The 27,153-nt window shown below is 54.2% G+C and overlaps 1 protein-coding gene across 1 annotated transcript in view; it reads left to right on the forward strand.

Moving 5' to 3' along the window:
* HPSE2 (heparanase 2 (inactive)) overlaps positions 1-27,153 on the forward strand; it is a 275,991-nt gene that overhangs the window by 210,625 nt on the left and 38,213 nt on the right. Inside the window, exons 7-8 of the mRNA XM_039481786.1 lie at positions 7,838-7,931; positions 25,933-26,039. Of these exons, the coding sequence (XP_039337720.1) occupies positions 7,838-7,931; positions 25,933-26,039 (201 nt within the window). The remainder of the gene's footprint in view (positions 1-7,837; positions 7,932-25,932; positions 26,040-27,153) is intronic.

The following is a 27,153-nucleotide window of genomic DNA, read 5'->3' on the forward strand; positions in this document are numbered from 1 at the left end:
CGCTGCTGGCGGGGTGCTCCCAGGAGGTTGGGGGGAGGGGGGAGGCCCTGCTGCTGGGGGGTCCCTGCAGACTGTGTCCGCTGCAGGAGCCATGCCTGGTGCAGGCCGAGGGGAAGCTTGCGCTTGCTGCCTCCCGCTTTGCCCTCTTGGCCTTGTCTAGAGCAGGCTTGGGAGGCCTGGTGGCTAACGCTGCCGGTGGGAGAAGGCCCCGCAGACTTGGCCCAGGCCACGCTGCTCTAGTTAAGGTGGAGGGGCCCCAGCTCTGCCAGGCTTTGACTCAGCAGCTGAGCCCGTGTTAGCGTCTGTGCTGCCTTGTCTGCTCCGCGGCTACGAGGGGGGTGTACGAACCAGCCTGCGTTAGGACTCACCTGTGTTAAGGGCACCGCACACAAGAAAACCCACTGACCCTCCCTTGCTGGGAAACACGCAGCCCTGGAGGGGGCGGGACAGTGGGGGGTTAGCTGCAGAGCTGGACCGTGGGTCTGGTGGAGGAGGAACAGGACTGGGAGGCAGGCGACCTGTGGTCTGTTCTCAGCTCTGCCCTAGACTTTGCTGGGTGGCCTTGGGTAACGCATCCCCCTTCTCTGTGCTGCGTTCCCCATCTGTGAAATGGGGCTGTGACCCTGAGCACCGTGGGGTCACACCCCATGCACCAGTGTAACAAGCTTTGTACAACGCCCGGCTCGTGAGGTGTCATGTGAAAACTGAAACATGCTGGTTCGTAGCATCCTGGTGAGATGTGCGTAGCAACATTGTCTGTCAAGTTCTGAATTCCCCCGGGAGGGTGTTGCTAGCACCTGTTCCGGACCAGCCAGCCTTGGGCCTCCTGTCTCCGATGCTTAGCCTACACCTGGAATTGATGGTCTGCTAGTTACTGTGAGCAAAGCTAGGTATCTTACCACATGTGGCAAATTCCTTTGCAACCCGAGTCACAGGAAATATCTGCTTTTATTGCTGCTCTGGCACGGTGTGAATTCCAAGTGTTACCATTAGGGTTAATTATTACAGGAGTCACTTTTCAGAGGCTGGTGAACCACGTGTTAAACGGATGACAGGACTTTGTAAGGGCCTACGTCAACTATATAGTGGTGTTTAGCACACTGGAACCGAGCACAAGAAACACTTGGGAATTGTGTGCTCAAAGCTCAGAGGCTGCTCTGACTATAAAAGTCTAAATAGAAACATGGAGCAGCCACGGTGCCTTATTTGGGACATTGGGTAGATGATCTAATCTCACCTGATCCCTTAAAGGTTGAAGTTATTGTGAATTGGCCTGTGCCACACACCAAATGGCAATTCCAGTCTTTCATAGGTCTGGTAAGCCATTACCGACGGTTTGTTTGGGGGTTCAGTGACGTTGCAAAACATCAGCGTATGTAAAAAGACCAAGCCAAAGTCATATGGTCAATGGCATGTCAAGAGGGTTTGGTGAGGTAAAGAAAATCTTGTGTGAAAACCCTGGTCTGGGCAGTCCAGATTCTGACAGACTGTTTGAGCTGCGCAGACACCGCAGACATTCGCCTAGCTGCAGTACTAATGCCATTGGCGAGAGTTGCAAGAAACACCCCATTGCTTTCCGAAGCCAGAAAGTGACCCCCCGGAACAGAATTACTCGGTCACAGAAAGAGAATGCTACGCCATGGTGTGGCCGGTTAACCACTCCAGCCCTATGGCTTTCAAAAGAAATTCAGGGTCCTAAGTGATCTCTGTCCATTCGTATGGTCGTATGAAAGTAAAGGCTTATCGTGAGGGGGCGTGGCCTCCCTCCAAGATTGACAGGGAGGGATCTGCGCCCACCCCTTGGTGCACGAAGCCAGGACACCCGTGCCTGCTCCGCTGGAAGCTGAGGGGTGGGACAGGAAGTAGAGAAGGTTGGCCTTGCAGCTCAGTTGGGATGGAGCCACCGGAGGAGCCAGACACTTCCCACCTGCTGCTGGAGCAGGCTCAGAGTGGACCGCGGCAGCACTGAGGACTCAGCAGACCTACCAGACTTGCTGGCTGACCAGGACACCAAGGAGCTGCTGGTGGTGTACCCTGGGGAGACTGAGGATGTACCTCACGAGGGGAGAGAAGGAAGTAGCCCAGGCTTGTTCTTCTAGTGATGCCCCTGTGGGTGCTCCACTTCAGGTACTGGTGCATCCCTGCATCTTCACTTGGAGAGTTTCAGCAGCAGTGCCCGTGCAAGTCGCCGTGCCATTGGTGCCTCACCCGACCTCCTCAGTTCCTTCTCAGCTGTCCTGTCCCTGGCCTGAGATGGAGTCACAGCTATCCTGCAAAGACAGATAATACTACTGTTCAGATAGTGTTACGGTAATTTAGATAGCATAAGTTTTAGTTATTAGCTAAATAATAGCTAACAGGGGGGGAGGGATAGCTCAGTGGTTTGAGCATTGGCCTGCTAAACCCAGGGTTGTGAGTTCAATCCTTGAGGAGGCCACTTAGGGATCTGGGGCAAAAATTGGTCCTGCTAGTGAAGGCAGGGGCTGGACTCAATGACCTTTCAAGGTCCCTTCCAGTTCTAGGAGATTGGTATATCTCCTATTATTATTAAATTAGCTAGTTACTTACTATGACATTCCCCTCTCATGTTATCTGGACCAATGATCTGCTCGGTCACTCCAACCCTTAACTCTGGGAGCCAGCCTGACCCTGCTCTGCTGGGAGAACCCCCACCCCTGGGCTGGTCACCCACAGCCTCTAGCGTGTAAACTGCTCCTTGGATTGTGCAACCAAATGACACTAGCCAACATCTCCGGTCCCAGACACAACCCTGGGAACCTCCGTCTTGCAGGGTCCAGTTGTGCCCACTGGACGCTACAAGCTTATATGAGTTCATCAATTTAACAAAGAAATTGATATGTGCCAGGCTTGTTATCCCAAGGGGAGTCTCTGACACACTTCAAACCAGACTCACTGCTCCAGGTACAACAAACGAACAAATGTATTAACTACAAAAGACAGATTTAGTGATTATAAGTCAAAGCACAAGTCGGATTTGGTCAAATGAAATAAAAGCAGAACACATTCTAAGCTGCTCTTAACACTGCCTGGCCCCTTTGATCAGCGCTTCAGTCGCTTGGTGGTGGTGTCTGTAGATGGAGGTGGAAGAGAGAGGAGGAACATGGCAAACGTGTCTCTCCCTTTTATCACGTTCTTTCTCCCCTCTTGGCTTCCCCCCCCCCCCTTCAGGGTCAGGTGAGCACAACCTCATCGCAGTCCCCAACTGACCAAGGGAAGGGGGGTGACTCACTGAGAGTCCAACAGATCCTTTGTTGCTGCCTGGGCCAGTGTCCTTTGTTCCTGTGAGGCTGGGCTGGGTTTGTCCCATTCCTGCCCGATGAGGTGTGAACTGCCCCTCTGCTCCAGGAGAGTTTTTCCCTGGGCTTGTTTTAAGCCATGAGGACACATTTTCAGTCTCATAACTATATACATGAAATTACAATCTATAACATCACTATAATAATGCTCAGTGCATCACGAGCCTTCCGAAGACACCCGACATGACAAACTTTGCACTGGACACCACACAGTCATATTCTAAGGATGAACATGGAGGTGAGGATGTTCCCCCGAGGTACAGAACCTCACACTTACCTTTCTTTATTCTTTCTCAAAAACAAACAAACAAACAAAATCAAAAACAAAAAAAACCAACCCTGTAGAATAGGTAGGATAATGGCCATGAACTGGAAAAAATGCCTGGTTCACCTGGCTTCAAACACTGCATGACATGCAGGGAAGTGGTTCCAGTGTCAGCTGGACACTTGCAGTGTGTTTGTTGCGTGGGTGAGTTGCACATCCCTTAGAAGTGTGCTCACGGCAGCAACCTCAAAGCCTGGGCTCGCAGAGACAGAGACCTGAGGCTTAAACTCATCCTGATGGAAAAGTAGCTATGGCCAGCTTTGGACCCACCGGGAATAGCTAACTGGAGACCTCTCCATCGAACTCAGCTAAGGCTCATTCCTCAAAAAAATCATAGAGGAAGCGAGCTTCTGTTTCGCCTGGCAGAGAGCAGACCAAGAGAAAGCGTTCTCCAGCCAGGTCGCTCTCCTCAGTGCCCAACGCCACCCATACAGTGGACTCTGCTGATCCCCAGCGCTTCAGTGCAGAGTTGAGAGGCAAGACCAAGCCTACCTCCTCCACCACGGCACTGTCAACGCCACTGAAGGAGACAGCGCTGAGACCCCGGCAACTGAAGCGGCTCCGACGCCTACACAACAGCGGTGCCACCAGCACCAACTGCTACACCATGGAAGTGCCAGCACCAACCTCCTCGGCACCGAAGCCGCCAGCACCGCACCATTTCCTCCACTAGAAGGAGCTGTTGGTGTCCTCAACACGGGAGTCCCCACTCCTGGGCACCGATGTCTCCCCGGTGCACGCAGTACCAGAGTACCCCTTATCACCAGTAGTTCACAAGCAGCAATCCGCATCCGGCGGCCTTTCCCAAAGGTGGTGTCGCTTTCATCTTAATCCAGATCTTTTCTCGGTCTTCTTTCCAAAAGCCGCGCCTCACCTCGTGAGCAGCAGCTCCACACCGAGCTTTGTCGCACTGCGGAGCGCAGAAGGGCCGAGCCTGTTCATCTCAACGGATTTCTTCCTGGGTGACATCCTGCATAGGAGCAACACATCTCGAAGAACACCAGTTACTACAGGTGAGTAACCGTCTTTTCCACATTCTCAAGCGAGGAGAATGAGGAGGAGGAAGGGAGGGTGTTTTCCTCACACCATTCCTCCCCTGTCAGACTGTGGTGCAAGTTAATTCTAAAAGCTGTGTCTGTCACTAGAAAAGTGTGTGGTGTCTCTGAGCACATCATTTCTGAGCTGCAGATGCTGTCTGGAGGTTGTGAACCACACAAACAAACAAAGCATTACATGGTGCTAAAATCGCTATGCAGCCTTTTCCTAGAAATTCCATTTGCTACTATGACCAAGACCTCTTCTTCCAGTGTTTGAAAGGCAGCTATAGTGCTGCCTCTCCATACGCAATACCCACTGTCACTTTGTGGTGAATCCTCCCTTTGATCTAGCTGCAGTGTTCCGAAGGAAATCATTGTTCTGGGGGCGAGATCTGTAATGACTTGTGAATACTCTACCTTCGTGTGGCTGCTCTTGGCTTTTCTGAGGCTGGATTGATGTGACTCTTTTGTCCAGCACACTTGATTTCATTGCATCTTGTGTGTAGCTAGAAGCAGAAGTAATCCAAGCCTGGCAGACATTTCTCCTGCTGTAAAGACGTTTCAATTGCTAAAGTCACACACTGATTTTTAAAGAGCTTTTATTGACTTTTAAGACTTCGAATGAACTTGCCTAAGTTTGAACCATGTAAAATAGTGATGGAAAAGACCCATTATTCAGTCCATCATGGTGCCAAAGCAGGAGAGTTCCTGACAGTTCTTTCTCAGAGGGCTTGGCCTAATTTAGTTTTAAATCTATATGTCCAGTTTCGGGTTCCTGTAGCGTCCATTGCTGGAGTAGCTAAGAACTTTCCATGACATTAGATTTGCAAGATGTCCCTAGTGAATGGTATGGAGTCTTCTGTTGTTACCCTCCCCTGGTTAAATGTCCCATGAGATGAAGACAGTTCCACAGGCTCTCACAGAGGCTTTCCTGATACTGAAGCTCAATGTTTCTTTTTTTTACTTTCATCTCATTACTCCTAATAATCTTCCCTTTTATTCTGCTAAATAAATCTTCTTCCTCAATGGTGTTTAACCCTTCATAGATTTGCGCCAAGTCTCCTGACGTACCACTTAGCCAAGCTAGACACATTCAGCATTTTTCAGCTTTGCTCAGGAAGCAGTTCCTCCAGTCCGCTGATACTTTCTGTTGCTTTTCGTGGGACTCCAGCCAGTCAGTGTCTTTCTGATGATGTGGTGCCCAGAACTAACTGCAGTACTCCGGGGCAACGGTAGAGCCACCTGTCCTCCCCGTGTCAGGATGCCCATTCCCTCCTCACTCCAGGATGTGCTCTGGGCTTTTGCAGCCAAAATCACATTGCTCTCTCTTGCTGCTGTATCATGTTACGGATTCATGAGTAACATGCTTTCCTTCACTTCTAGGCCTTTCTATGATCCCTGAATACCTGCCTTTCACATTCCCTTCCCCAGCTGGCTGAGCTGTATTTTCCAAGCTGGTTTTCACTCTATGTCCTGCCCGTCAGGTAACATTGTTCTTTTTGTCACTGATGTTCATAGAACCTCCCCACCCATCATCACTTGTGAATACATTAGTGTGCCATTCCCTCAGTAGCGAAGGTGTCAAGTGACATTGATCCCTGCAGCACTCCAGTAGACACTTCCCCCAAACTGCCATCCATGTCCGTTAACATAACCCTTTGTTTGATCTTTCAGCTAGTTTTCAACCCATGGGACAGTGCTTTCATCCAAGCCAGTCTAAATGAGCTTTTCAATTCAGTTCTTGAGAGCGTCTGTCCCTTACTAAATATCTGCCATCCCCCGGGACCGCTGTTTTTGTAACTCACTTGTAGAATGTATAGTCCCATTGGTGCCGGCTGCTCATGGTCTGTTCATGGAATGGTCAGGGATTTAAGAACATTATTATTTAAGTGATGACGATATCCTGAGTGCCGTACGAAATTCCACTGAGGACAGTCTCTGCCCCTAGCAGCTTGCTGTCTAAAGACACAGCTAAGACAAGTCACACTGCAAGGTCTCTCTTTCGTACTTTCCTTGTTACGAGCTGCTGGAGTGGAGCAGGTGTGTGAGTGGCACAGGTTACGGTTTGATTTGTGGGCAGCACAGAGAAATGTGTCTCTAGAAGGGACCTGAAGGAGGAGAGGGGCTTTTGGCTATAGGGCATTTACAATTACAAGTCTGCTGGTAGGCTGATCACCAGGCCCCAGTTAGTCCCAATTTTTTCTTGTCACTCTGTGTGGTATCGGGCATCCATCTTGCATGGTGTGAAATTGACCCCTGTGCATCACAAGTCTGCTGGGGCTTGGCCGGGATGTCCGTGGTGCATAGACCTCAGGTGGGCTCTCTTCATGGGGACGATTTGGCACACAGTACTGCAGTGTGCTCTCCTCGCCCCACTGCTTTAAGCACTCACCAGAACCTGGTGCCTCGGGCCACAGAAAACAAATCCCTGGGCATCATGGACAGTGGACTGGCAGCAGGTGCACCCTCTGGATTTGGGACGTGTATTGTACACAAGACCTCGGAGGTGGAAGGTAGAGAAGGATGCTCGTATGGAAATAGTCTGTGAGCATTGGCAGCTGGCGGTTGGGTATAACTGCTGTTCTGGGGGAGTCGGAGGACAGAGCACTGATCTTACAAAGAGAAGCCAGGATTCACGCAGACTTACACAGCAGTCTGACATGTTCAGATTTAGAATTTCCACCCCTCCGCTGCCGGGTGTTGCTCACTGTTCAGTGGGGTATCTCAGAGCACTTCACAGACAGTAATCAGTAAAACCTTACAACATCCCTGGGCGGTATGGCTGCCAACTCCTTGTCTTCTGACTTCCCTGCGACGTATCTACATGCCTGTTGCCCTGTTATCTACCCAGAGTGTTCGGAAGAGTAGTGAGCAAGCTCCCAGCTCCTCCCAGTGACTTCACTCCATGCCTTGAACAAACTGTTACGTACAGACATGATCAGGAGCACATGGAGGAGCCCAGCTACAGACATGGCTAGGGGTCAGTGCTTGGGGAGGGGGAATGAGGCAGGGACTGTCCCAGTCCATGAGCAGCCTGAGCAAAGGAGCCATCTAGGTGTGGCCCAGCAGATGCCCAGAAGACAAGGTGAGGGACAGAGTTACTCCCAGCTCCTTGCTGTAGTTCCTGTCTGATTCTTACCTTCTTATTCTCATTCCAGTTACTACATTGATGGCCGAGTGGCCAAAGTGACGGACTTCCTGAAAACACGCCTGTTAGACACGCTCTCTGACCAGATCAGGAAAATCCAGAAAGTGCGTGAGTGCCAAGGGACTGCGCGGGGTGAGAGGGCGACCCAGCTCTAGCGGCTGCGGCTCAGCGCACTGGAGTTGGCACAGGCTTCTGGTCGGAGGCCTGCACGACTGATCCTAACTGTGCACACGGTTGGGCTCCGGACTAATGTTCAGCAGTGGAACTGGCTGGGGGAGACGGGGACTTGGTCTTGGCATGTTTCAGTTGTCAATCACCTGACTCTCGACAGGGAGCTCAGGAAGCCCCTGTGCAGGTCTGACTGGGAAACTGACCAAGGAGCCGTGCCACTGAACTCCCAGCGTCCTCGCAGAGTGTGGCTAACCCATGGGAACCAGCCAGGGCTGAGCGGGGGCGGCAGCTGAATAGCCGCGGCAGGGGACTCAAGGTAGTGACAGGTGCGACATGCTGAGTGTGGCCTGTGGAAAGGAAGTAACTTCGAGGAGCAGACTGTGAAATAGACCTGGGCAATGCAGGGGGAGGATTCTTGGGGCCCCTGCAATTGTTGGCCTAGTGAGTGGGGACTGCAGCAGGCGAAGGAGCGGGTGGCAAAGCCAAACATATTTAAATCGCCCGGCTCCCGGACTTGCCTCCCGAAGCAGCATTGAAATACTGAGAGACTGTGTTCAACAGGCCACTAAGTGTGAGCGGGGGATGGTCCTGCTATTGTGGGGAGTGTTCCTGGCTTCTGCACGACCCCGGTGAAGTGGGCTAGCGAAAGGATCTGAGTCCTCGCTCCCACGCCCTTTACCCAGGGGCCTGCCTGCCCACGAGGGCCCCCTTCCACTCTCCTGTCTGGCAGAATCCTCGTAACCCCGACACGGCTGGGGCCAGGATCCCTGGGAGGCTGAACCCCAGTCTTGTTGTGGTCACGTAAGACAGGGCCTAGGGTGTCCCCACTCTGGGGTGCTCTCTCCACACTGGCCACATCCCTGACCCACTGATCCCAGCATTACGTTCAAACCACATACGATTTATCAAACAGCAACTGTCCGAAAAATATGGAAAAAGCTAAAGGAAACCAAGACCCCGCCCTGTGGGGAGGAGGACAGCACAGTCAGCATCGCTGGGCCGTAAGGACAGTTCCCAGTCGGCTCCTCACACGTCCCAGGCCCCCGTCCAGGCCCTGGCCATGCTGCAGTGACACCGCGGGTCGGACTCTGCTCTGGGGATGGCCATACGGCCTCAGGCTCTACGTGCCAGGACCCTTCTCCCCAGCATTAGCCCCCCATTGGGGTCACAACCAACCTCTGAGTCCAGCCTGCGCGGCCTCTTCTCTGGCAATGTCTTCCTGCGCTGGGCCCTCTGCCCCGGGCCCCCCTCTCTCTCCCCAGCTGCTCGCTGTGCTCAGCTGCAGGATTCTGTGCGGCACGGCCAGTGTCTGCTCCCCAGCTCCGGCCCCGCAGCTCCAGGCTCCAGCCCTGGCTCCTCGTCGGTGTGGCTGGTCTGTGCTACCCCAGCTCCCACTCCTGTGGCTCAGTGCTGCTGCTCGCCTCCAGCCCGGCTCTGCCTTCTGGGCTGCTGCTCTCCCCTTAGCTCTGCCCTATTGTGGCTCAGGCAGCCCCGGCTCACACTGAGGATGGGCCCCCAGGCTCCTGGCTCCCCCATTGGCCGGCCTGCCCTGTCAATTATGCTGACCTGGAGTCTTGGCCTCTCTCCATTGGCCCTGGGGACTGTCAGTCTCAGGATCCTGATTCATTTTCAGGCCTTCCCCCTTCTTTTGGTATTGTGAGAGGCCAACCACAAAAAACCCCTGAGTTTCAGTGAGGGACACATGGGAGGGGGGCAAGGGGAGCCAAGAACAGGGCCACCCATCTCCAGAGCGCCTAACCACACCGAGCAAAGAGCAGCCTTGGTCTTGACACACCTGGCAGCACCTGGGAAGAGGAGGCCAGGGGGCTTCCGAAAACAGATCAGGCCAGACAAAAACCTGAGCTCTCTCTTTGGTCCAAGTGCATGTTTGTGACCAAGGGAAACACAGTGGGGTTGCCGTTCCACGGGGCCAGGCTAGGGTGTGATTTGGTAGCAAGGTTGTGATTAATGCAGTTCCAGCAGTTACCGCTAGCATGATTCTAGCACAAGTGTCCTTGGTCATTGTGAACAGCGATTTGTTTTCTCCTTGGCAGCCATGTGGTGACTGACTGTGCTATAAACCCCGGCTATCCTCTGCCTGCTGTGTCCGAGTTGCTAGCACGAGTCTCAGGAACTATTCTTGTCCATGCTGGGCGGGCAGACGGCTACGGCGTGCTAGCAATGGCTGTGCGGGAAACGTGTGTTGAGCAGGGAGCTAGCCGGTTTCAGCTGTAGTGCGGACAGGGCTCTAGCGCTGCATGCTCAGTTGCGAGCCCCACAATAAAAACAGGACACCTTCAAATGGGAGACTCCAAAGAAGGGGCTACGCACTTGCTAAAGGGACTGAAGGACGTGTTGTCTCTGTTCTGTCTGGGTGTTTATACCACTCGTCACTGCTCTGCCTGACTATCGCCGTTCTTGTCTGGAGAGACTTGCGGGGCCACAGGAAAGGGACTTGAGGGGCTGTGCAGCAAAGTGGGAGGGACAATCACTGACCATGTCAAGAAATGACCCCAGCGTGCTCCTGCCACTGGAGGGGTTGGTGGTGAGAGCCAGTGAATGGGCACAAGGAGCACAGCAGGGACCGTATGGATCACCAGACGCTGGGCTGGGCGCAGGCAGGGAGGATGAACGGCTCTGCTGGCTCTGGGTGCAGGGAGGGGCTCGTTCCCGCTTCGCTCGGGAAGGCTCCAGGGGGCCGTCAGAGGGAACAAATGGCCACATGGAGTGAGACAGTCAAGGGAGGCATTTTCAGAGGTGGGAAATGGGATCCAAACCTGAAGAACTGGGGTATCACCGGAGAGCTTGGGCAGTGTCGCATGCCATTACAGCTGCCCCAGCATTGCTCCTCTCTGCGGCATGAGCAGCCGCTGGGAGTAGGCGCAGGGCCCTGGGAACGCGGCAGGGATGGGGCTCGCAGGGGCCTGAGTCTCGGGAAGCCTGGAGGAGCTGCTGGGGCTGGGGGAAGGAGTCCTGTGGGAATTCCAGCGCAGCTGAGAGCACGCGGAGCTGGGCGCTAATGGGCTGCAGCTTCACTGGGAGTGAGTGCATCCTGCCGGCTGATTAGCACAGCTGGGCTCAGACACTCTCCTGTTTTATTGCTTCCTCTCTGCTCAGGAAGGTGGCGGGCTTAGATAATTATAGGCAGAATGCCAGCACCTCTGGGCCTTCCGTCAGGGATGCTGGCTCTCACAGGCTGCGAGAGAAGCAGCTCAGCGCTGGCGTCCTTGACATTTTCCTGGGATCCCAGTCCAGCCATATGTTCCATCCGCCCACACGGGCCCAGGAACACAAATGCTCCTGGTTCTTTGGGGTTTGCAAACATCTAGTGACCACAGTGCTCAGGGTCCTGCCTGGAGGAGCTGGGAAATTTGGAGAGAAGCACAGGAGCGTGTTCCTGTCATGGGAGGGGAGCTCCTGGCTGTCTGAAATGTCCATCACACCTCACAGCTCTTAGGGGTTTGTACTGATACTCCCAGGAGCTCCTTAGCCCAGGCCTGGCAGGACGTCTCCAATTCTATCCTTGAGGGCAGCAGTGGTGGGGTGGAGAGTGAGCCGGCCCCTGGAAGGGGTCCCCCCGCCGACTATAAACGCTTCCCTTAGACTGTTCCCATCCACTCCAATGATGCGGCCAACAAAGCAGCTTCTGCACTGACGCTTCTCTGGACCCCGGCGCCCTGGCTTTCCTTTCCTTGGTTCCTGCTCTGCCTTCGGCTCAGGTCTGATACAGAAGCTCCATTTCTGGGGGCTCTTGTGCTCCAGCACCTGCCACAAGGCTCTGGCACCCTGAGAGTTGGGACCTAAGCCCCTGGGTTTTTTTCGTAAACTGCTGCCTACTTGGCATCTATATGCAGCCTCCATTCCTATCACCTTGGTGCCATCACGTCTTGGAACGCCAGTAACAGCATGTTCGCGGCTGGCTGGTGCCTGGGCTGGGGCACTCTGGTGCCACAGATCTACTCTGCACCCTGCTAGCGGAGATGGCAGCGTCTCTCGCATTCTGGCTCGGTGCCTGGCTCAGCGTTCCCGGGCTGCGAGCATCTCCCTCGATACACAGGGACCTTTCCTCTCTGGGCTGAGTCTGGCGTCTCAGGGGGAAGAACGGCTGCTGAGAGGCTTCAAGCCCTGCCAGCATGGCACCTCCTCTCAGCTCAGACATGAGCAGGGTGAGGCCGGGCATCCCTGGCTCTGCAGAGGGGAAGTGCCCCGCAGGCCTGCTGTGATGCAGCACAGAGCCAAACCGTGTCCCCCACCTTGTAAACAAGCTTCCTGGGCAGCCCCCCTGGAGTCCTGGCCAGGTGGGGGTGGGCAGTATGCCAGCAGCAGAAAGCTAAAGAGAGAGTCCAGGCCTGAGGAAAAGCTGCTCTCTCGCTGTTTGATCTGTGACGGCAGGAAGCTCTGTCCTTGGGTGAGAATCAGCCTTTTTGTCTCCTTTGGGCCCAGCTGAACAGAACGTCTCCCATTGTGGCACATGATTTGTGCTGTGCTGGGGAGGGGCCAGGGTTGTGCTGAACAGCAGGCGGAGTGAGATGCTCTGAGGGGCCAGGAGGAGGGTGGTGTAGCTTGGTGTGCTGAGGCGAGGGGTAGAGCCTATGGAAGGAGACGCGGGGAGCAGGGCTGGGTGGCGATGGAGGAAGGGGTGCAGCTACCTGGCAGGTGAGGGCAAGGACAAAAAGAGATGAGGAGGCAGCGCAGGGACCCAGAAGAGCAGGTTTGGGGGTGACGTGCTTGGAGCAGCAGCAGGGTGTTGGAGAGACTGAGAGGAGCAGTGTGTGAGAGACGAGAAAGCCCTGCAGGAGAACATGGGAAATTGGGGGGGGGGAGGGGTTATGAAAAGCATGTATGACTCAGTTTCTCCATTCACTTTTGTACTGCTACCAAAGGGGTTAATTTCTTTCCAGAGATGGGGGGTTAAATGATGAATTGACCAGGTTGGTATGAATGGACGTGAGCATGTGACTGAAGTTACCATGGAGACAGCCAGCCCAGCAGACCTGTTGGATGCGGCTGGACAATTACCTGTGTGACCACAGCCCGTCCCCTACCTGAACCCGTGTGTCGGGGGCTGGGCAGTACACATAAAAACAGCAGCTGGGATGTAAGACAAAGGACCAAGCCCCAGGCATTGGGAAGGGGACAGGAATCCGGCTCTCCAGCGCTCCCGGCAGAATCAGGCCAGGGAGGTTAGCGGCAAGCAGGCCGCCCGCCCGTCCGCCTGTCCGTCCGTCCAGCGCAACGTGGGGCTGCCTAACTGAGCAAAGAGAAAAAGACGGTTACTCACCTGTAGTAACTGGTGTTCTTCGAGATGTGTTGCTCCTATCCATTCCATGAACATTTCAGTTCCTTCTGCCGGCTATTCCGACAGTGGGGAAGGAGGCGGGTTTGGAATGGATAGGAGCAACACATCTCGAAGAACACCAGTTACTACAGGTGAGTAACCGCTTTTTCTTCTTCGAGTGATTGCTCCTATCCATTCCATGTAGGTGATTCCCAAGCCTTACCTCTAGACTGCTGCACCAACGCCAGTGGGAAGCGAAGGTATGGACTGAAGACCAGGTGGCCGCCGACAGATGTCCTGGATGGGATGCAGGATGTCACCCAGGAAGAAATCCGTTGAGATGAAACAGGCTCGCTTTCATGCGCTCCGCATTGCGACAAAGAGCTGGGAGAAGGACTTAGTTCGGTCAATGTTGTGGAGCTGCTGCTCACGAGGTGAGGCGTGCGGCTTTGGAAAGAAGACCGGAGGAAGATCTCCTGATTAAGATGAAAGGCCGACACCACCTTTGGGAGGAAGGCCGGATGCTGCACTTTGTCCGCGTGGAAGACGGTATATGGGGACCCTGGCGGATGTGATTGCCACGAGGAAGGCCGTCTTCCAGGTGAGATGGACGAGGGAGCAGGAGGCCATGGGCTCAAGGGCGGGCGCATCAGCTGGGTGAGAGCCAGGTTCAGATCCGAGGAAGCGGGCGACCATGGGGTTGGAAAAGCGACCATCTACAGCAGGCCGGAAGGCCGAAGCGCCGCCAGGTGTACCCTCAGGGGAGATCGCGAGACCTTGGCCTTTCAGGTACCAGAGGTAGTCGAGGACCGTCTGGATCGGGACGAAGGGGTTAAGACCTTGCTGATCGCCACTTTGCCAGGTAGGTAGAGCGTGTGGACGGTTTCCTGCTTTCAAGGAGAACTTGCTGCACCGGAACAGGTCCTCTCCGCCGGTCAACCACTCAGGAACCAGGCTGTAAGATGCAGCGACTGCAGGTTCGGGTGACAAAGCCTGCCGAGGTCCTGGGAGATGAGATCCGCCATAACGGTAGGGGAATGGGATCCCGGATCGATAGCTCGAGGAGCAGGGTATACCAGTGCTGCGGCCTTGTCCTCCGTAGCTTGAGCAGTACTGGACTAGCGGAACGGCGGGAAGGCGTATAGAAGGGGACCCGTCCAGGACATGAGGAACGATCGGAGATGGAGTCCGGAGCCCGTAACAGAACCTGTGGCACTTCCTGTTGGTCCTGGAGGCAAACAGGTCTATTTGGGGAAATCCCCACCTTTGGAAGATGGTGTGGGCTACGTCGGGCGAAGGGACCCCAGCGTGTTCTGCACCCTGGCAGAAAGAAAGTGGGTTACACACAGGTCCCATAGGAGCATCGCCTAGGATCGGGCCCCGCCCTGTTTGTTCAGATAGAACATGGCTGTCGTGTTGTCCGTGTACACCGCTACGCAGCGGTCCCGGAGGTGTGCAAGAAAGGCGAGACAAGCCAGGCGGATCGCTCTCAATTCCCTGACGTTGATGTGCAGGGAGAGCTCCTGGGCCGACCAGAGGCCCTGAGTGTGCAGGTCTCCCATGTGAGCCCCCCATCCAAGCGCCGAGGCGTCTGTGGTCAGGGTGACCGACGGGCGAGGGGCGCAGACCACCTCCTGATGCAGCCACCAGGTGAGCGTCTGGAGAGTGGGGTCTGAGACCGTGACCACCAGATCTAGGGGTCAGCCACATCTGGAACGGACGGAGCCTCAGCCTCACAAAGGTGCACGCAGCCATGTGGCCCAGCAGGCGAAGGCAGGACCGGGCCGTTGTGGAAGGGAAGGCTTGCAAGGTGCGAATGAGCGAGGCCATCGCTCGTGTGAGAGACGAGGGAGGCAGGCTCTGGCGAGGGTGGAGTCGAGGACCGCTCCTATGAACTCCAATCGCTGTGTCGGCAGTAACTGGGACTTCAACAGGTGCAGTATCTCTGACACCTGAGCTGTCACCAGCTCGTGAGAGCGCCACGGATCAGCCAGTCGTCGAGATAGGGGTATACGTGGATTCTCCACGACCGCCATGCACTTGGTGAACACCCTCGGGCAGTGGAGTAACACCGCAAACTGGTAGTGGGTCTCGTGAAGCGCAGGAAGCGTCTGTGGGGGTAAATCGCCACATGAAAGTAAGCATCCTTCATGTCGAGGGCAAACCAATCTCCCGGATCCAAGGAAGGGATAATGGACCCCAAGGTTACCATCCGAAACTTGAGCTTGCAGAGATATCTGTTCAGCTCCGGAGGTCCAAGATGGGACGAAGACCTCCTTTCGCCTTGGGGATGAGGAAATATCTGAGTAGAATCCCTGCCCCGCCTGCAGGGAGGCACCTCTCGATAGCACCCACGCTCAACAGAGCCTGCACCTCCTGTATGAGGACTTGCTCGTGAGAGGGGTCCCTGATGAGGGACGGGAGGGTGGGTGGGAGGTAGCCGTGCTGGATGGTGCTGAGGACCCAGCTGTCCGATGTTATAGCAGACCACGCCGGAAGGAAGCGGGCCAGGCGATTGGAAAACAAAGGATGGATCCTGGGAGAGTGATGGGCCGTCCTCGGCGTCCCGTCAAAGGCGGAGCCTTGGACGAGTTCTGCGCCTGGTTGCGCACGGCGGAAGGGCCGTTCGGCGGTTGTTAAACGGCCGAGACCTGGCCTGGTTGAAGTAGGGCTGCTGGCGGTGCATACCCAGAGTTCGGTCGCGACCCTCCCATCCTTTAGGGACTGGATTCTGGCATCCGTTTTCTCAGAAAACAGCCCTGCGTGTCAAACGGGAGGTCCTGGAGGGTGTACTGGACCTCAGGTGGGAGGGTGGAAGATTGTAGCCACGCAATGCGGCGCATCGTCACCCCGGATGCTACCGTTCGAGCCCCTGAGTCTGCTGTCCACGGCCGCCTTGATCAGAGTTCTGAGGCTAACTTGCCTCCTCCAGCAGCGCTGAGAATTCAGGGCGGGATTCCTGAGGGGTTAGCTCTGTGAACTTCGCAAGGCACCCCAAGATATTAAAAGTGTATCTGGATAAGAGGGCCATCTGGTTGGCGATACGGAGTTGGAGGCCTCAGATTTTTAAGTCCATGCGCCGGCGCAGCGGCAGGTTGACCGGTCGTTCGCGGTCATTGACCGATTGGACCACCAGCGAGTCGGGGTGGGGTGGGAATTCCTTTCGACGCGCCGCCGCGGGGGCAACGGAGGAGGCGACTGCCAGATAGTGGCACTGTTCTTCTGAATGGTGCGAATGAACGGAGCGCCACTCTGACAGGGGCGTCATCTCCCGTCCGTAACAAGGTCCTCGACTTCTTGCACCTCGCCACCCTTCGGAGAAGGTCCTGATGTGCCCTGAGGTCAATGGGCGGGGCCCTGATGGCGCCTCATCTGGAGGGACGAGGTGGCCCGGCAGCACCTCCTCCTGTTGGTGCTCGCCCCTGGCGATTTGGGGCAGGCAGTCCTGGCCCAAAGAAGGGCCGTGGCGGTGGGGACGGGGCTCTGGCCACGGTACCGATGGTGCCGAGCCCGGTTGCCTGGGTGGCAGGGGAGGCCCCTGTTCATATAGGGCACCCAATGTCCCCAATACTGGGGTCCATGATCCGGGAACGGAACCGCTCTGAAATCCACTGAGGCTACAGAGGGTTCCCTGGAGGGCCAGGGTGGAGCCGTGGCGGTGCCTGGGCGGGCGTCCAGCGCCGGCGTGAGACGATGCTCCGGTGCGGTCGGTGCCGGGCATCTCGGGGTCCAGTGGCGGCGGGACCTGTGCTGCACATGGTGCCGGAGCCGGATCTCCGGTGCCGGAGCTGGATCTCCGGTGCCGAAGGGAGCGGCGGCGGGAGCTCGACCGGCGGCGCGAGCTCGACCCGGCGGTGCGGGAACCGACCTCGGGATCTGCGGCGCCTCGAACGGCTGCGCGAGTCCCGATGTCCACGGTGCCTGGACGCGACCTGCTGCGGTGCCGGTGACGGGACCTAGAGCGCACGCTGAGCGGCGTCGCGATGGCGATTCGGCGGGATGGGGAGCGAGATAGACCGGATCGAATCTGGAGCCGCGTCGCCACGGTCGCCCGGAGATGAGGCGCACCATCGCTGGCTTGCCGAGGACTTGAATGTCCGCACCGGTGGTGCCGGCGGCTGATATGACGGGCCGATCAGCTCTCTTGCCTCCGCCGCGCGCCCGGCGCCGACGGGATCCTCAGCTCCTCCTCGGTGGGCACCGGGAGCTGGGCAGAACCGACTCGACGGCCAGGCGGCGCCGGAGTCTGCGGTGCACTTAGCGTGCATTGCCTCAGCCTGCACAGGCGGCTGGGCGGGCTTTCGCTGCTGTTTTGCGGCGTGCTTCCTCCCGGGAGAGGAGCGGTGCGTGCAGCGCGCTGCTCGTCGAGCGGTGCCGCTGGAGCTGGCGCCGGAGGTTGGAGCGCAGACTCCATCAGTAAGTGCTTCAGCCTAGAGTCTCTCTCTCCCTCGCACGAGGCTTAAAGGCTATACAAATAGAGCACTTATCTGGCCGGTGCGACTCTCGAGGCAGCGGAGGCAAGAGTCGTATGGTCGCTAACCGGCATAGGCCGCTGGCAAGCCGCACAGGGCTTGAAACCCGGTGCTCCGGGCATAAGCAAGAAGAGGCAACCTCTAATTCCGTAACTATTAACACTATTAACACTAAATATATATACAACTACAACAAGAACTGAACTAACTACTAAAACTATCTACACTAGAACTATGGAGAAACACTAGGGTTGTGGAGGTAAGGGAGCACTCCACTGTTCCAACTGGCCGTCACGGGCGGGAAGAAGGAACTGAGGAGCGGACGGGCCGGCTGGGGTATATATACGCCGCCATGGCGGCGCCACTCAGGCCCGCCGGAGTTGCTAGGGTAAAATGTTCGGAGAGCCGCACACCTACATGGAATGGATAGGAGCAATCACTCGAAGAAGAACTGGCCAGTTAGCCCGGGGCGTTTCCACGGACTGTCCCTAAATACTTAATTCCAGCTGACTGATAAACACAGTCTGGCGTAGAACAGTCTGTCCTGGGTCGCTGCAGATGCCTGCTGGCTGGCTGGTTCCCAGGAGGGGCAGGCTCCCAGCCTGCTGAAAGAGTCCTGGTGAGACCAGAGGTGCTGGGGCCAGGACCCGAGGCGGGGAGTGATGGGGCAGGCAAAGTGGGGTACGTCTATACAGCATTCTGGGGCCTCCCAGCCTCCCCCTGAAGCCTGGCTCGACAGACCTGGGCTAGCGGGGCTCTACTAGCCGTGTGGCCACCGCGCTGAAGTTGCCGCTCGGGCTCTGACGTCCACGCGCTCCCGCCTGAGCTGGCATGTCAAGGCACTGGCTACACGGCTGTTTCTAGTCTGCCAACCCAGGTTGGGATGCTCGCTCCCACAGGCTCCAAAATGCTGTGTAGCTGTATCTGTGGGGCCCAGGGCCTAATGCAGCGGTTCCCAAACTGTGGGTCGCAGCGCATGGGGTCACAGTGATCCCTAGTGTGCCATTTTGCGCCGCACACCATGACCTCGCATGTATGGAGCGTGCAAGGTCACGGTGCATGGAGGACGCCATTTGCTTTACAAAATGGCATCTCCATGAGGCAGGAGGCCGCGCTATGCAGAGGAAGATATTTTGCTCTTCAAAATGACGTCCTCCATGTTCAAATGGGGCAGCGCTGTCACAAAGTCTGCGAGCCCCCGGCCTAGCATTAAAAGGGGGAGGCTCTCCGAGAGGAACAGCGCAACCTGCAGATACGTGACTCCCTGCTGGGGGCTCGGCTCATCTCTAGAACAGCTGCCTGGGGCCCAATCCTGCATGGGTGTAAATCAGGGGCTGCAATGGAGTGACAACAATGCACAAGCCGGCGTCTGCCAGGCAGGGGCAGTAACGCCCCAGGGATTCCAAGAAAACAAGGGAGAGCAGGTTGACACTAAGCCAGGCTCTCAGAACCAGCTGACAAGGGAGCGGCTCCTTTGCCAAGGCTCAGGTGCCCGACCCCTGCAGGCAGAAGACGCCATGTGCTCGTTGCTGAGTCATACCAGCAGCTGGGGACAGTTAGTTCCAGCCACCATACCACAAGGATTGGCGCCCCTCTCTCCGGTGAGAGGGGACAAGGCTTTGGGGCAGAGAGGACGTGCAGGGAAACCCGCGGCCCAGCCACGCGGAGTTTGGGTGCAGTGTCTGAGTTAGTACAGCACCGAACCCCAGGAGGGAGGGTCGTGTGGATTGCGGGTGGGCAGGTGGCGCGTGGGTGATTTATTAGGAGCAAGGTATGAATTCCACCTGCTTACAGCAGAGCTCACCAACCTCATTCACATCGTCCTGTGCCATGTGCTGGGAGGGAGTCACCAGGGCCAAGGGCAGGCGGTGCTGCTGCTCTCCCTTAAGCCTCCACTGTGACGTCGCTGGGGGGTATGGGCTGAACTGGGCCGTGCCCCTCCCTCTCTGCCAGTGCCAGGCACTTTGGGCAGCGTCAGACAGGTGTGAATAACACCTTCCTGTGAAAGCCTGGCCCCTGCTGACCCTGGAGGGACCCACCTGGACCAGGGCTGAATCTGGAGCTGGGAGACTGCTGCCGCTGCAGCCCAGCATTCAGCGTGTGTGTGGTCCACGGGGAGGGATGGGACGAAGACCTGGCTGGGGTCCCTGGCACAATCTGCTCTGCTCTGCCCTTCTTCGAGATCCCACTCCGGGTGCGCCCACATCCCTGCACAGGATGGGAAATCTTTCCCTCAGCAGTGTCCACTTGAACGTTCTCCCCTGCCCCCCGAGAGCATGCGGGGTAGGGCCACCCCAGCTGCCGGCCAGTTCCTGTTGGCCACCTTACAGACAGCTGGACCTCGTCGGTGTCCCTTCTTTGTAGCCAGGAAATATAGTGACCATCTTTAAAAAAGGGAAGAAAGAGAACCTGGGGAACTACAGACTGGTCAGCCTCACTTCAGTCCCTGGCAAAATCATGCAGCAGGTCCTCAAGGAATCAATTCTGAAGCCCTGAGAGGAAAGGACAGTGATCAGGAACAGTCAACATGGATTCACCAAGGGCAAGTCATGCCTGACTAACCTGATTGCCTTCTATGAGGCAATAACTGGCTCTGTGGATGAGGGGAAAGCAGTGCATGTGATATATCTTGACTTTAGCAAAGCTTTTGATACAGTCTCCCACAGTATTCTTGCCAGCAAGTTAAAGAAGTCTGGGCTGGATGAATGGACTATAAGGTGGGTAGAAACCTGGCTAGATCGTTGGGCTCAACAGGTAGCGATCAACAGCTCCATGGCTAGTTGGCAGCCGGTATCAAGCAGAGTGCCCCAGGGGTTGGTCCTGAGGCTGGTTTTGTTCAACATCTTTATTAATGATCTGGAGGATGGGATGGATTGCACCCTCAGCAAATTCACAGATGACACTAAGCTGGGGGGAGAGGTTGATACGCTGGAGGGTAGGGACAGGATACAGAGTGACCTAGACAAATTAGAGGATTGGGCCAAAAGAAATCTGATGAGGTTCAACCAGGACAAGTGCAGAGTCCTGCACTTAGGATGGATGAATCCCATGCACTGCTACAGGCTGGGAACCAACTGGCTAAGCAGCAGTTCTGCAGAAAAGTACCTGCGGATTACAGTGGATGAGAAGCTGGATACGAGTCAGCAGTGTGCCCTTGTTACCAAGAAGGCCAACGGCATATTGGGCTGCATTAGTAGGAGCATTGCCAGCAGATCAAGGGAAGTGATTATTCCCCTCTATTCGGCACTGGTGAGGCCACACCTGGAGTATTGTGTCCAGTTTTGGGCCCCCCACTACAGAAAGGATGTGGACAAATTGGAGAGAGTCCAGCAGAGGATTACGAAAATGATTAGAGGGCTGGAGCACATGACTTATGAGGAGAGGCTGAGGGAACTGGGGTTATTTAGTCTGCAGAAGAGAAGAGTGAGGGGGGATTTGATAGCTGCTTTCAACTACCTGAAAGGGGGTTCCAAGGAGGATGGAGCTCGGCTGTTCTCAGTGGTGCCAGATGACAGAACACGGAGCAATGGGCTCAGGTTGCAGTGGGGGAGGTTTAGGTTGGATATTAGGAAACACTATTTCACTAGGAGGGTGGTGAAGCACTGGAATGGGTTCCCTAGGGAGGTGGTGGAATCTCCTTCCTTAGAGGTTTTTAAGGTCCGGCTTGACAAAGCCCTGGCTGGGATGATTTAGTTTGTGTTGGTCCTGCTTGGAGCAGGGGGTTGGACTAGATACCTCCTGAGGTCCCTTCCATCTCTGATCTTCTATGATTCTATCTCAGCTTGCAGAGGTCCTGCCAGAGCAATCAGAGCCCCCTGCTCTGGAGATCCATGCCTGTGCTGCATAAAGGAAGGCAGAGAAGCACGCAGCAAAGAACTCGCTGTCAGCACAGAGGCACTCCACCCTCTTGTGCCGAGATTGGCTTCAGCTGCACCGACCCTTACACCAGCAGCACTAGCTCAGAGCTACCCCAGCACAACTGCAAGCAGCCTTCAATGCCCCCTGCTTGCCTCTGTCCACCTCAGTACCGCAGTGCATCAAGTATGCCTCGAAAGGCTCAGTACAGAGAGACTTTTTACCAAAACAAGCAACTTTGAAGACTTCAGCTTCCACTTCCGCATTGGCAGTGCTGGTACCACCTGAGGCATCCTTTATGTCACAGGAGGAAATCAGGATTACTCCTGAGCCAGAGTCACCTATTGTACAAGCCTCTCCTGCCTCAGTTTCCCCAAGATTTTCAGTGCCACAGTGGACAAAAATGCCAGTCATGAAAATTGCCTTAAAGATCTCCTGCTCCTGGCACAGGGAGCCTACCACTCCTCATCAAGTTATTTCACCTTGCAGAGCAGCCCCTTCAATTCAGTGCTTTTCTTCAGCTTCTGCATCAGATAAGGCTAGTAGGCAGCTCTCTCCTATCCCAGCTAAGAGATATACACACCACAGAAATCATCCTTCTCGGGTTTCTCCAGTTAGGAGCCACTCACATGATATTCAGTTACCTCCATAGATGTGAGAAATTCTGTGCCTTATTCCTATGGATACCAGTCCTGGCCTTTCTGGCCTCCTTGCATAGTTTGGGTCAAGAGTTTCCTGCTATCTCTGCTTCGAGGGGCAGTTTCCCTACAACAGGCTGTCTGCAGTCAGCCTGTTCTCCACAGAAATCTTTGGTTACGGAGTAGCAGCCTCTATTTGAGGAAGGAGAGCCACCCACTCACAATGGACCTTCTACTGCAGAACGTGTGGCCTCTTCCAATGAGGCCATAGTGTCTGCTCTTCCTTCCACAGTAGATGACTTTCAGGCTTTTTCAGGAATTTCTAAAGAGGATGGCAGAGACGTTAGAAATTCCTCTGGAGCTTGTGCAGGAAAAGTCATACAAACTGTTTGACATCCTCCAACCTTCTACTCAAAATAAGGTGCCTCTGCCTTTTAAAGAAGGTGTCCTTGAACCAGCTAAGGAGTTATAGGCAACATCACCTTTATGTTGGCAACATCTGAATGAGCAGCTTGAAAATATTAGGTTCCTCCTTAGAGGTCTGAGTATTTTTATACTCACCCAGCTCCATCTTCATTCGTAATCACGACTCTTAATAAAACATCCGAGTAGCTTTCAAGAGCTACTCCAAAAGAGAAGGAACCAAAAAAGTGGATCTTTATGAGAGAAAGGATTTACTCCTCGGCCTCCCTTCAAATGAGAATTTCCAATTATCAAGCAATGTTGGCCAAATGTAATAACATACAATGGGACAAAGTGGCAGGTTTTCAAGATAAACTTCCTTCTGATTTAAGGAAGTTTCCTCCTTTCTGCTCTGAAGGCATGTTAATTGCTAAACTTCTTTGCCAGCAGCACTGGATTCAGTGGATACAGGGGCTGGTCAGTGGCGTTGGGTAGAGAGATTCTTAGCTTTCTGCATCGGTCCAACTCCAGTATCCAGACAGCCAAGTCAAATATGATGAGGATTATTTAAAATTTTATTCACCATATATAAAGTTCTACCAATCCCAAAATATCAGACACGTTATCCACCAGGTCAATGAATGTATCAGACTGTGCCCAAATACACACTTACAGCCAGTTCTTATTAAATAATCTAAAATTTATTGACAAGAAAGAGTGGTTATGGGTAAAAGATCATTATACGTACAGATATGAATAAAATTCTTAGGTCAGTTTCATAGTTGAGATGGTGAAGAGCTGAGTTGCAAAAAGTTCTTTCAGAATCATTTCCGTTGGCTATAATCCGATAGTCTGTGTGCAGAGTCTGTATAAATTCTGCCATGAGAAATAGCAGGGTGATCCAGACCGGTGCTGGAGACAGACTTGCGATTCAAGCTTCCTCGGGCCAAGCTTAAGCAGATCTGAGATGACAGGATCAGGCTCTAGAGTTCTTTTATTGATCTCTGGCAGGCTACTGTAGCCTCTTGAGACAGATAACATAGCCGGTGAAGAATGGGTAATATACATTGTGACTGTGAAGTCAATTCCTATTTCCTACATGCAGACAGGTAATTAGTTGCACTGATTAGCCGAAGGCGATTAACCATTCCAGCAGTTCAGAGACAGTTTACTACAAACTTCTTAGAGAAATAGAGACAATGACATTATTACACCACGTTTCATTGAATTGCTAATATTCCCTTTGATCTCTAAATCAATAGACTATAGTAGCAGCCAGGAACTGAAATTTAGCATCTACAAGCTAATCTGGTTACATTGTTAACATCTAACAAGATACAGGTAATACAGACAAATACAATTAGTATTTACCTCTAATTCGCTAACGATACGGAACTCTTCACGTGGCTTTGCTGATTGTTTGCCACGTCAGTACTTCCCGAATATGTTCTGGAAGGTTGGGCCCGTAGCCTGCCGGCTGTTTAACCCTCGCAGGCTCAGCATCACCCTTGCCTTACAGTCATTGTGGCTTTTGCGATGTGGATGTGTCCGTGGATCCCAGGCCCCACACTCCAGCCCCACAGCTGGGAGTCTGACCCTTCAGGCCCTGGGTGGCAAAGGAACTGGCTGGCAGTTGGGGTCGCCCCACCCGCCAGGCTCTTGGGGAGGGGCAGGGGGAGCACGAGAGCCTGAGGGATGCTGCAGAGTGAGAAATTTCCGAACTCCTGTGCAGGGACAGGAGCAGCATCAGTGGGATCCTCGTGCCCAGCCCAGCCCGAAGGACCCACACTTGCCGTCAGCTGTGTACGGCATTCTTTCAGAAAGAGGCTTCTGAGCCCATGGGGCAGGGCTCTCTACTGGGGGAGATTTAGCAGAGTCCCTCAGAGGCAGGGAAATCCCCTCAATCGTCTCTCCAATTGGGGGTGAGGATCCCTGAGTGCTCCCTCTGCACATCATAGATCTGGCCTCACAGGACTGGAAACTGCCCGTGCTTTGCCTGACTGTCCCTGCACCTATCGCCCCCCGGCTCCTTTTTGAGTGGGGTGAATCATCCACTGTCTGCCTGTGTCACCAGGCCGTCATAGGTCACCACTGAGAATACCAAATTCAGGACAAACTGCTGAGAAATAGGGCAGACACCCCCCAGAACTGGTGGTTATTCTCCCACGAGAAAAGCAGTTTCCTTAGGCATTCCAGTCCCTGTATCACCACCAAAACCACTAGACTTAAAGATGAGTGGTTCTTTAAAACCAATTTTATCAAACAAAAGGTTCTTCTGTTCCCAAAGGACCAGTTACACACATGGGTCAATATACAACTCAGATCTTACCCAATAATTATGCTGTTACTAATCCTTTCATATCTAAAATCTAAAGGTTTATTTATAAAAAGAAGGAAAGACAGGTGAGAGTTAAAATTGGTTAAAGGAATCAAACACATACAATAATTGCAAAGTTCTTGGTTCAGGCTTGTAGCAGTGATGGAATAAACTGATGGCTTAAGTCAAGTCTCTGGGTGCTTCCAAATCATTAGAAGGTTCTCGATCCCTTGGTTAGATGCTCCCATTAGTATAAGTCCATAGTCCAGAGGCTTGGCAGGAAAAAGGCAAAATGGAGATGTTTCCAGCGCCTATTATAGCTTCTGCCATGTGGCGGGAAACCCATTGTTTCAAACAAAGCCCTCAGCACAGCGAGTGGAAAATTACAGGTAAAAGGTGGAGTTTGCAGTCACATGGGCAAGTCACATGTCCCAGTAAAAGTCATTACCTATACCCCAAACAGCAGGTTCTTCACAGGAAAGTTCATTCAGGGTAGGTCGATGTCTTCCATTGTGAGTTAAATGTTCCTTGATGAGCCACTTAATTTGAATAGTCCCTCTAAGATAAAATGATACATGCATGCAAATAGCATAATCCTATTCAGCGAATCATAACCTTTCCATAGACACCTTACTTGACAACTTTTGTACAAGATTTGTTGCAATTATATAACAGTGGTAGCAACAATGATCTACATGGTCATATTTTAATCAGCTAATGTCACAGCCTGTGCACATTTTCACCCTCTGCTGTGTCAGGCAGGTTGATAATACAGCTGCCCTCTGGCATCCCCAGTGGCTCAGCCAGGCTCTGTGCGCCCGTTCCCGGCTCTGTGGCAGGCTGCTGCTGTTCAATCTTCTGCTGTGGCCGGTTGTTCTCAGACTCGTGCCAGTGCCCAGGCAGTGTGGTGACTTGTACCCTGTGGCAGAGGGATGGGATGACGGTCTCCTGCTCTTTTTGTTTTGTGAACAGGTGGTAAATACCTATGCACCTGGGAAGAAGATCTGGCTTGAAGGTATCGGAGCCACCTCAGCTGGAGGCACGAACAATCTCTCGGATTCGTACGCTGCTGGATTCCTGTGAGTTGGGGCATGGGAACCACACACACTCCTACAGTGCAAGGTGTGCTGGGCAGCTGTCTGCAGCTGGGAGCGGGCTCACCGCTCTGCTGTAAGTGCACCTCTCCACTGCTCATGCTGTGCGCCTGAGCAGCTCTCGTTACCGCAGGCGAGGAGCTCTGGGCTAACAGCAGTGCAAACGAGATATGAACCTGTCCCCCCTCCTGCCATGGGAGGTGCCTAACCAATGGAGACAGGAAAAGGGAACAGCCCCCCAGGCGCATGCCTGCACAGGAATCAAAGCGTGGGACTGTTCAGAACAGTCCGGTTCCTGGAGCATCTCAGAGCTGGAGGGTTCTACCCCTAATTCTGTAGTGAGAGGGGAGTAAAGCTGTGCCATCGCTTACCTTCTGACATGCTTGTCTGGCCACAGAGAGACGCGCACCCCCCTTCCATGCTTTCTCACCTGCACTCCCGCCTTCATTTCTTCACGGGGGGGCAATCTCATCTGAAGGAAGCTCTGTAAGGCTCAGGTTTGGAACCCAGTTTCTTTACACCTTAGAAGCCCGAGGTGTTCATGGTTCCCAGGGTAGCTGGCTGGCATGACAGAGCAGCCTGTGGTCTCTTGCTGCGTAGCTCCAGTTCCTAGGGTTAGAGCTGACTGTAATAATTAGAGGTTTAGTAAAGATTATCTGTTTTTCTGGAGAGAGTTGTAAGGTGTGTCTGTAGGTCTGTGGTGCTTGGGAGGTGGAGACATGTGCCAGGACAGCATGGTGTGTGTGGGGACGTGATGGTTAGGGTTGTGCGCGTGGGTTGTAATGATGTGGCTGTGTGCGTAGGGGTGACAGTGGGAGTGCCTATGGGCTCTGGTGATGGAGTTGTGGACGAGCAGAACTGATGTGTGCAGGGGTATGGTGCTGTGGGATGCAGTGAGATGCTTGGGGGTGAGATGGGGTGGCAGAACTGGGGCGTGGTGTATAGGGAGGGGAGAGGCGCTAGGATGCAGCTGGTAAAAAATTTCTGAGATCCTTTAGTTCATCCATTTGGAACAATAAAGTGCTAGACATGGCTTCTGTCGTACCGATCCCGTGAAACTGAGACATTAGCACCTTCATATATTTCCTTCTCTTGGCGC

The sequence above is a fragment of the Mauremys reevesii genome, linkage group 7 (assembly GCF_016161935.1).
Source record: "Mauremys reevesii isolate NIE-2019 linkage group 7, ASM1616193v1, whole genome shotgun sequence".
Lineage (NCBI taxonomy): Eukaryota > Metazoa > Chordata > Testudines > Geoemydidae > Mauremys > Mauremys reevesii.